Source organism: Pavona decussata, unplaced genomic scaffold, assembly GCF_977016875.1.
Source record: "Pavona decussata unplaced genomic scaffold, jaPavDecu1.1 SCAFFOLD_58, whole genome shotgun sequence".
NCBI classification, from domain to species: Eukaryota; Metazoa; Cnidaria; class Anthozoa; order Scleractinia; family Agariciidae; genus Pavona; species Pavona decussata.
In genome coordinates, this window is record NW_028145480.1 from 5,641,058 (window position 1) to 5,651,854 (window position 10,797).

Consider the following 10,797-nt stretch of genomic DNA (forward strand, 5'->3'; position numbering starts at 1 on the left):
GCAAACAACTAAGAGAAATACTTACAAAACTGTGGCCATAAAAATCTTGAAAATAAAAATGAAATGCGAAGAACGCTTCCCAACTGAGAAATGTACCCGCTCGCAGAACACGACGCAATACAAACTTGAGACGGAAGAAAAAAACCTAGCTGGAAAACATTAGCTTATATACCGACGCGGTATGTAAATTTTTATGTAACACACTGAAATAATTCCGTGTAAACTCCTCAGGGATACATTGAATTCTAGGCGCAACAAATTGCAATAATTACTCATTTTAACTTTGAAATGAGGACATTCCGGTTCAGTTCAATATCGCCACATTTCGGTCACTGTTATACGTTTCAAAGCCAACTAACGACGTCTTTTAATATTGTGGCAATTACTATCTGATCCAGTGATTAAAACGAGTCGCGGTACGCCGATAGAGTTGCTTGGCCACGTTGTGTTTAGTCTCAGTACACGACAAGTGACAGCGCATTGACTACAGCCCAGAAGAACCTGAAACCAGCGCGATCTCTTCAATGCTTCAGAAGCCACATTTGGAGAATTATATAATCATCCTGTTAATGCATGTTAACAAATGATAAAGCGACGAACAAGCCACCAGCTTGGACTTAACCTAGCGTCTAGCAGTCTCGAGTTGTGGATGCGTGCATTTCACTGGAGAAATTAAGGAAACGCAAGTAGAGCAACGAGATGAAGATCATTGGGATATTGCCAATATTATCTTGGGTTGTTTCGAGTATTGAAAACTCCACAGTAAACTGTCAAGAGGAAAAGTAACTTAACGATGAGCAAAATCTCTTTCTCTGATAAATTTTCTGCTTATAGATCGGTTGAAATAGCGTGCTTTATCGGCAGAGTGCAGATGCACGGAGCAACGGTATCATGCCATCAGCCCGTTTGTGAAATGCCTAGACTTCTCTCCCGGTTTTTCATTTATTTATTTATTTATTTATTTATTTATTATTATTATTATTATTATTATTATTACTATTAATATTATTTTGACCCACACGGACCCACACGTCTTATATATAACCTAGAAAACGAAAACGAGCTCTTGGCTTCAATGGCGTAACAGTACAAAAAGTACAAATAACACGGTGATTGAAAGTGAAGTTTCCGAAGAGGTTGGTGATAAAAACACAGAGCCAAGTAGAAAACAAAAACAAACAGAGATTTGCAAACATGTCAACCGCCGAAACTGACGAAATTACAACGCAGGCAGAGACGAAAAACACCAAAGATTACACGAAATGGGCAGCTCAAGCTTTTGAACGAAAAAATGTCGTAAGTACAGTGTTAAAAGCTCAAATACGGTAAACGCTCGTTGGCCAGTTCGTATAAAAAAAATCAAACAAAAAATTGGCAAAACTGAAAATTTAATTAGCTAAGGAATACATATGCATAAGCTTACAAGATCCTAACATTTTCCGTGCAAGTTCCATCACAACACATCATTTCCACCTCCGCTCACCGCATTGAGGCAAGCCTCAGAAGTTGCAACGCTCGTCCTTCGAGTGAACAACTGACAGCTCCTTCAGATATCCTCTCCGGAGCATTGAGTGGGGGGCCACAGCAGTCACAGCAGCCCAGTTTTCCTAACGGTGTCAACAGTTTCAGCAACCCTCTTGCTCCCGTGAATTCGACTGTTGTCCATTCACAAAACACAGCGCAGCAGTTGGTTTAATACTAGCTGCAAGTTTTTTGAGCAGTTTGTTTTCGAATTGCCATGTTAATAAAGTCGAGGTTTCCACGAACCACAAATCCACCGAATCATTGAGCATTTTACTTTTCCGTCCTGATTTTTAAACGGAAAAACTATGAAGAGGCACTGGCGATACTTTCGAACCATGCAAACTTGTGAACTTTGATGTTTTGCTTTCACATGTTAGACAGCTTTCGTCTTGTTCGACCAATCAAATCATTTGAACCATTCTAACAAGGATTGTGATTGGCTTATATTAGCGTGCTTTATGAAAGTACAGATGCACGCTAACGCCACTTCTGTTCGTTTGGAAATGGAAATTTGTTTTGAAAATGAGGGTGAATGCGTGGGGAAATAAAGGGATTCTTTATCATAAAACAAATAAAGAAGCATCGACTGTGCTCTGCTCTGTTGTAAAGCACTTAGGAAGCGGCTAGAACACTCAAGAAGTAGGCAGAAACACTCGACTACGTCTCGTGTTCCCCCTAAACTTCTTTCGCGTACTAGCCGCTTCCTGTGTGCTTTACAACAGAACAGAGCGCAGTCGAGGCTTCTTTATTTGTTAAATAATCACCTCGCGCGAGGTGATTATAGCGGAGCACCGATTCTCAAAATGGCCGCTCAGTGATTTGTTGATGTTTCTGAGGAAGAAGTAAATACGATGAAAGAAAAAGTAATTTCGAAAGGCACTTAAGATGCAGCTTAGTCCGGGGTGACACTTTTCGAAAGCAAGATATGAAAGTTTTTCTAATTGTAATAAAAAATCTTGAAATGTTGTCGATGTCAATACCAGCATAACATGAACTCAACAAATTAAATTCACACAAAGTTTTCTTTATTTAACAGAACGGTTTCACTAACAAAACAAATTTAAGACAGAATTTGAAAGAATGGAAGTAAACGAGATGAAAAAAGTTCTGTAGGGCAAATAAAGTAGGGCAATAATCTGTAAGGCAATAAAGTTTAATAAAAACTGAGCAACCAATAGAGGGAAAAGAATAGGCTGTTTACCTTGAGAAAGGGTTAACATTATTTCGTTCAGCCGTGCTAAACCGTTCGATCGTGCCCGATTTCGTTCCCTGTATAACCGGAACTGATGTTCCCTGAGCCACGTTTTTCTAAAAAAAACGAACGTTCGAGAGTTTTTTTTTTTGAGATTCAGGATGTGAATAGAGTTACTTTGCTGCTCCTCCTTTGGGCTCATTTTTGTTTGAATCCGTGTAGGGCTGAATCCGGTTTTAATGAAGTCTTGCTATGACTGATTGGCTCTCCCTTCCTTAGTCCGCGTTCGACTGCAGTCTTATCTCCCGCCATACATCTTTTTCATATTCAGATACTTGTCGAATAAAATCGATCAAATCGAATTTTGATTTTGCAAATCGATCGGAGTCGATAATCTCTAGAAATCTTGCGATTAATTTTTATCGAGTTCCGATATTTGTCAATTGATTAGTATCGAATTCGATCGAAAACGATCGATGTTCATCGACTTTCGAAATCATCGACATCATTTGCGCCTGCTAACACGCGTCATCCTCGAGCCTGTCAGTACACCAAACATCCTGGCTCATCTCCATCTATTTTGGTAAACGGATCGGAGAAACCCAACATTGATTCACTGAGGAAGTCAAATGAATACTTTTTCTCATTGAAACAGCAGAGAAGTTAAGAATAACGGACGTACTGCTTGAGGAATGAGCAGTTTATCGATTGAGCATGTGATCGGCAGACTGCGCGTCTCTGTTCACTGATAGGTGACAATTTGAAAGAAACAAACAAAATTGACATTTTTCGTACCGTTCTTGTTTTTCTCTGATAATCACCTGGGTAATTGTACTAAAGCAATTATTCTTCCGCGGAAGATTAATAACAAGGCCAGATTTGAAACCGGAATCCACAGGGTGGCATCCTTCTTCGAAACTAAGCTGAATATAGCTTTGCTTCGAACCCCCGGTGAAATCACTGTCGGATACAAGTAACTTAGCAGAGTGTATGTTGCGCGACATTAGTCAGATCAATTTTTAAGGACACCATGTATTCGGAGTAAGATAGCACACAGTTCTCTACTCCCCTATCAAATTTTGCAACATCATTAGATACCGATCATTTCAGCTGAGTTATATGTTGATCAGAGTCATAAAAACATTTCAGTTCGTTTTGGACGTTTCAACATCAGCTAACGGGTACTTTTGAAATTTCATCTGATATCCACTCACTAACATGAGCAGCAGTACACTGATAGAGGTGTTTGGTCACATCGTGTTCAGTTTTACACGAGGAGTGACAGAGCACTACAACCCAGAAGAACCTGAATTCACCGCGGAGTCTTTAGGCTACAGTCCTCTAGAGAGCACAGGGCGAGAATGGTATTATCATCCTGTTGATGAGCTTATCTTTCAAGAATACAGCGACAGAGAGGCCACATGTTTGGACTATCTAACCTCCAGGCATCTTCATGTAAGGGTTATCGATGCGTGCACACCGGAGAAAAACGAAGAAACTCCGGAATATCAGCAAAATGAAAATAGAGCCATGGCTTGGAAGCGATTTAGACCGTCCGCAGTCCGAACAGTGTGTAAATCGTTGTACATGGGAGCTCTGATTTCACTTCTAACCGCCTGCTTTATTGGTACAGTATACATTGTGACTTCTTTTCTCTGTTACAAAATTGAACATAACTATGAATTTCAACCAAAAGAGTTGATTCCATTACAAGTGCAATGGATGAGAACAATTTCAAGTGTCATTTCCTGTGCCTTTCTTTACATTTGGTACTTTGCAAATATTTTATTTCTTTTTCGCTCATTCCAGTTAACTGGGGTGAGAGGACGACTTTTCTTGCTGTGTTTCCTGACATACTGTTTGGACACACTTTATCGTGTTGCTTTACAACTCCTTGGAATATCTCACTCCAAGATTTCTAATAAGGATCCACTCAATGCCCTTTTTCTAATAAGTGTGTGTTTGCAAGTCTACCTTATAACGAATCACTTCTGCCCTCGGTCAACAAAACAGAAGTTGATGCTGCTCTTCCAAATGATCGTACCAGGCTGCTTACCTCTCATTGTTGGTAGCTTAATAGCCAGATATCTTTATCCTGTTTACAGCAAAGAAAATGAAGAAGGCAAACTACTAATCGCCATATTTTCTCCTCTCATTGTCGTCATTTTGAAAGTAATCTCCCGAATTTGTGTTCAGAGGTTATATAACATTACTCATCCAGCATATTCTTACGTTTTGTTGGCTCCACTGTATATCGGTTCAGCGGTTATTTTTAGGGTTTTACAAGCGGAACTTGACAGCTTACCATCTATCGCTATTCTTGGAATAATTCATGGCGCTGCGGAAGTCGTAGAACGGAGCACAATGGTTTTCATTGATCACGCCTGTCACACTCTGCGGGAAAGACGATCAGCTCCTTGGGGAAGTTTTCGCACCCCTCGCCGTGAGAGACTAATGGCTGATATCGCCATCATGAGCATGTTGTCTGAATCAACTGCAATTGTAGCTGTTAACGGTTACTTATACTTGTATCAACTTATTTACCTACAACACAGTTCCCTTCAAACGTTGATACAGTCTTTTGCCGTCCATGTTTCAGTTCAGCTAGTCATTGAGTGGTTTTTCACAAGCCTGTCTCTAGCCATTGAGACTCACTTTCAGAATATGGCTGTCATGGCTGTTTGGCGAAGACAATGGAAAAGACACATATTAGTTGCAGTTGTAAATGCAGTTCCATTAGCTATCTGGACTAGTAATACCCTGTTTGAAGTTGTCGGTGAACGCTTTCATGAGTCCTTAAAGCAGACCTGCGAAATGCCCTTTACCTGAAAACTGAGATACTAAATTTATGCTAATTTAGTTCTAAGACATTCTAAGCAGATAAAAGGAGTAATCTTTAATAAGTGAATGACCATCGCAGTTATTTGCACAGCTTAAATTGTTGCCAAGGGAAAGCATGAAAAACAATTGGAGAATTGCATGTGACGTCATGGTGTATTGTATGGTGGCCATGTTGGTGGATAGGAACGATAAGATTTTTCTTCCATTTTTATATGAAAACTATGCGAGGAAATGTTCTTTTGTTTTGTCCACCAACATGGCGGCAATGCAATCCAAATATATTCAATCCTGAATTTTTGCAGGCTTTCTCTTCGTAACTACTTAACCTGCGTACATAACATAGGCTCGATTTCCACTGCTCTCTCGAGTCCAGTCTTTGTTCCCCCCCGAGAAGAGACGGACTCGTTTCCCGAACAGCGGCTAGAAATCGAGCCTAACATAACAGAGATGGTTATTTATTCTTTTATTCTCATTTCATATATGTGTTTCGTTTATTCCACTTCCAAGGGTTATCCTATGATTTCCGATTGTACATCTAAATTGTCACATAACCAATAAACTCCATTTAACTCAAACCCATTCCTCTTTTATCATCTGATAATTTTGTTAATAGAAATGCTAATCTTCATATTCGCGGTTCATTTTGTTTAAAAGCTGTAAGAATTTAACCAAGCAACCACCCATTTTGTACGCTGATAGCAGTTCCTTTTTAATGGTGGAGCGGGCTAATTGAAGCGAACGAGCCGTGCTCTTCTAGCTCACGTCGCTCTTCTAGCTCTATTGCTCTACTCTATCGCCTACAGTCTAACCATTTTGTCGTTGCCAAGAAGCAGAACAAAACAGACGATACAACGTCCTCAAAATAATTTGCGCACTATTTTCAAGCATCTCATTCACAACACGAAACTTTAAATAGAAATTGTCAATCATACCTTTCTTTTTTTTATGACGTGGATTTCTATTAATTTTTGGGCATCAGTTCGACAAAGTCTGCAGCGCAGGTAATGTTTTAAGCTGAAGCTTGACCTTTCCTCTCCGCATCGCAAAACACAATCTGGCCAGTCAATACCAAATTTCTTCGCCGCTTGCTGTCCATTTTCCATCATTTAAACTGTCGAGTACTTCTTAAAACTTATCCTTTCGATCCGCTGCTTCAAAAGGCTCAATTGTCTTTCTGTAAACAGCACATTTGAATCTAAAACATTAAAACAAAATGGCCACTCAAGAAGCATTTTTAGTTCCACCGAGAAATCACGAGGACGTGACGTCACAGTAGCAAAAAACTCCCGTCCGCTCCCTCCTAACATACACTAAGATATTGCATTCTTATTTGACCGTTTTTCTTAAAGACAATAAGGACAATATGCGACAAAAACATCCCCTCTAGGAGAAAACTGAATTTGATACATGTAGAACGAGTTAATAATTGAAAGATGCACATTTGCGACTACGATGAAAACGAAACGTCACCGAATTTTAGACACGGGCTGCCTCTTGGCATCCCGCGTAATTAATGAAGTACTTGAGGGTAATGTTTAATGAGGAAACCAACATCACGAAAGTGGTTTACAGAAGGGTTCTCTAAAAAATTACAAGAACAAATAAAAACCTAAATTATAGAAACAAGAAACAAGAAATGAAAAAATATATATACAAGAGTTAAAAGTAGAATTATAAAAGGATCATAAAATGACTTTTGACAGTCCACGTTTAAAAGCAGTCCGGTGACTCTGCTTCCCTTATTGCGGGATCTAATCTGTTCCGGCCCAGATTTCTGAACTAATATTAATTGTCGACCAGTGGCAAATTAATCTTAACTAAAATATTAACTAAACTTCCTTTTCCAAGCATGCGATCGCTGTCTTTGCTATCTGAACCAATCAGATTCGAGTATTCGAAATAATTTTGGATGACTGATGTCTACTAACCCCTCGCTGGCTATGTCTGAGTTTAGTTTGTTGTGACGTTTCTCTACATTCCCTCAGTTTTCCTGTTCGTAAGGAACTAACATTTAGCTCTGGTAATGTGTTTGTATGCGGCACAAACCACATAGTCCCATGGTGGTTTACAATTCTTCTGTTGGGTGAGATCGGACGTCAGCATGTAAAGGCGCCACTGGCAGCCGCTATCGGTCCATATTTTGATCTCAACCACCCACCTAACATACTCATGAAAGACAGATGAAATCAGAGACCGAAATAGACCACCACACCGGGGACTACGTCCCCTACTCATTCGAGCAGTGCCTTATCACCTGCCCTATTAGGAAAAAGTGTTGTGAGACAGGACCTACCTTTTCCGAAAAGGCTGGAAAGTCTAACTGTTTGCAGATGTCAAAAGGCAGCACTTTCTCCTCAGTTATTTAAAGATCTTGAGTGTTGGTCTGGCCCGCGGTTTAAACCCCGCGACCACCCGCAAGGTAGTCCGGTCGGCCGGTTCGAAACACTGTACGAGGAAAATGCTACTGCAAACTTCGATAGGCCTTATCACGGTTTTCGACGCCATTTTGTCGAGTAGGCAAACAGGCTTGAAATAACAGTGTTTGTATGGAAATCCGATGTCAAATAATTTTCATAAAACATCGCTTCTGAAAAATTCATGAATTGGAAACTTTGGGCACTAGGAAAAGGATTTTAAGAAGAGACAATTAGCTGTGCCAGAAAGCGTCCAGTCGTGTTTTGAACTTTCCATACATTTCCCCGTATTTATTTCCCGCAAACTATTTTTAGTAGCAGTTCACGGCTGGTTCGCTATACAGACAAATGTACGCATGGAAATGTCAAAACGCAACTACAGTCGAACCTCCCTTTGCGACCACCTCTCGTAAGCGGCCACCTCTCATTAGCGACCACTTTTCCAAAATACCAAAAGTTTTCGAGTCAAATCACTATAGATTGAACCTCTCGTAGGCGACCACCTCTCGTAAGCGACCACTTTTAGAGATGATTGTTTAGAATTTTCAATTGTTTTTAACCTCCCGTAGGCGACCACTTGACACATAATCTGCTGTATCTCTCATGGGCGGAAATTGCAACATGTGGATTGGCCCACATCATTACAGCGGACGCCGTATTAAAATCTCACAGCCGGAGCTACGTTAACGGTCTCCCGAAATAGCTTACCATTAAAACAATTGATAACATACACATGCACCATAGTGTGCACTTTAATCAGGTTGAATCCCTTATAGGAAAGAAACTCTCTTATCTTGTAAATAGCGTGCTTATACATGCACGACCGGTGATGACTCTCTCAACCTTGTATTACTCAACAGAAAAATTGTGGCGATAAAGAATGGCAACTGGATTATGTAACAAACAAACAAACGCGAAAGTTGCAGATGTTTTACGCTTGAAACGTAACATTCCAAAATGCTGTTTACTGTTTGCTCCTAAATCAGACAGTCTAAAGAAAAGTTAGGTTTCGATAAGCACTGGCCAAAGGGTTAGGTCCCTGCGATTACCATATGCAAATTACCCGAAATTTAGACTCCCTGCGGTCTGACCTCTGGTAAGCGACCACCTCCCGTAAGCGACCACATTTCCTTGACATTATGGGTGGTCGCTTACGGGAGGTTCGACTGTAGATGCTTTCTAGCACAGCTACATTTCTCAGTTATTTCCTGTAAAATCCTTTGCATAGTCCCTAAAGTTTCCAATTCATGAATTTTTCAGAAAGGCTGTTTAATGAAAATTATTTGACATCGGATTTCCATACAAACACTGTTTAATATTTCAAGACGTGTTTGCGTACTCGTCAAAATGGCGTCGAAAACCGTGATAAGGCCTATTTTAATATTTGCGATATTTTTGCCTTGTGGAACAATTACCACAAATTAGGAAAAAAGCCCTTGTGCCATAAAATTGTGACCCTTTAGCCTTCCTATTAATTTTGAATTGCTTTTATCCACAATGATTTGCATACGCTTTTATCATGCCATTATGACTATTCCATACCACCTGTACTGGCTACTTTCTAATGAATTTTTAACAGAAACTGATACTCCTCTGTAACGATCAGGTCGAGTTTAGCCTACGCCTAAAACATATCCCGAACAACAAGATAAACCGGCTATTCGACAGATATATATAGGAAATATAGTCAATTGAATTATAGAAAAAGTTATATTGTTAAGTCAATTGAAGCCTCGGGCAATTTCTTTACGAATACGAAGATCTATTTATCATTTCGCCTGCGTCTTGCTATAATTGATCTTGGTTTTGGTAAATAACGGCATGTGACATAAAGAGTATGCACAAAAACAATTAAGAACTTTTATTTGGCGCGAAGCTCACAGTTTTCTACCAGAGATCCCTTTGTTTCTCGGAAGAAATAATGACAAATATCCGTGTACAGTCTTAAGACCAAATACAGGTTATTATTTACCGACCAACGAATATTTATTTCACTCCGAGCGTGCAAATTTGACGTTTTAGTGGTTTTTGGCCATACCGCTTGAGAAATTTGCCTCCCGTCTGCCACAAAACTTTCGTTCATCCTTAAGTCTCGAAGTAATGTCATTCATTCCATTTTAACTTTCCAAGATTTAAAAAATATATATATATGGAGGTATAACCCTTGAGAAATATCAAGTTTACGTCACGTGACGAATTTTGACCAATCGCAAACAAGCAAAACTATTTTATGGGTTATTTTATGCATTATTTATTTTACAGCCGACAAAAGGTGTGGGGAAATCTTACCCCTCCCACCCCCCCCCCCTACCGTCCCATACACTCCCTCGTTGTCCAAAAAGCATATATTTTAAGAATATATTTTATAACAATATCGAGGCTGAAATTTGCGAAATTTTAAGAATATTTGAAGAATAAAACCGAGGCTGAGATTTTGAAAAGGATATATTGGTGTGTTGAAAATCTGTAAATACAATACGATTAGTATGTTTTTAACCAACCTCGTTCCCCCACGAGAAGGGAAAAGTCCTGGGAACGAGGTTGGTTTTAAACTTAACCGTATAAAATTTCTTTCTTTCTCTAAACGACAAACTAGCCAACAAAACGAAAAAACCTGCACTAGCTGTAGCCAAATGTTCAATGCTAATGACAGTTCGATGAACGGTACATGTAATACATAAATATGTACAGTGTACAGCACAGAAGTAATGAGCTAAACTGCAATAAGTATCATGATAAATTATATCTTTGATATTAATACACATTCTAAAACGGAAATGTCGTACGCTATAATTTAAGAATAATACAAGAATTTTTTTTCAGCCT

The 10,797-nt window shown here is 39.4% G+C and overlaps 1 protein-coding gene across 1 annotated transcript; it reads left to right on the forward strand.

The window, feature by feature from the left end:
- The first annotated feature begins 3,926 nt into the window (after positions 1-3,926).
- LOC146479883 (uncharacterized) lies at positions 3,927-5,993 on the forward strand. Its single transcript, XM_085110256.1, has one exon. It carries the CDS (start codon positions 3,935-3,937, stop codon positions 5,543-5,545), a length of 1,611 nt encoding a protein of 536 aa, XP_084966382.1. The 5' UTR covers positions 3,927-3,934; the 3' UTR covers positions 5,546-5,993.
- Positions 5,994-10,797: the final 4,804 nt, after the last annotated feature.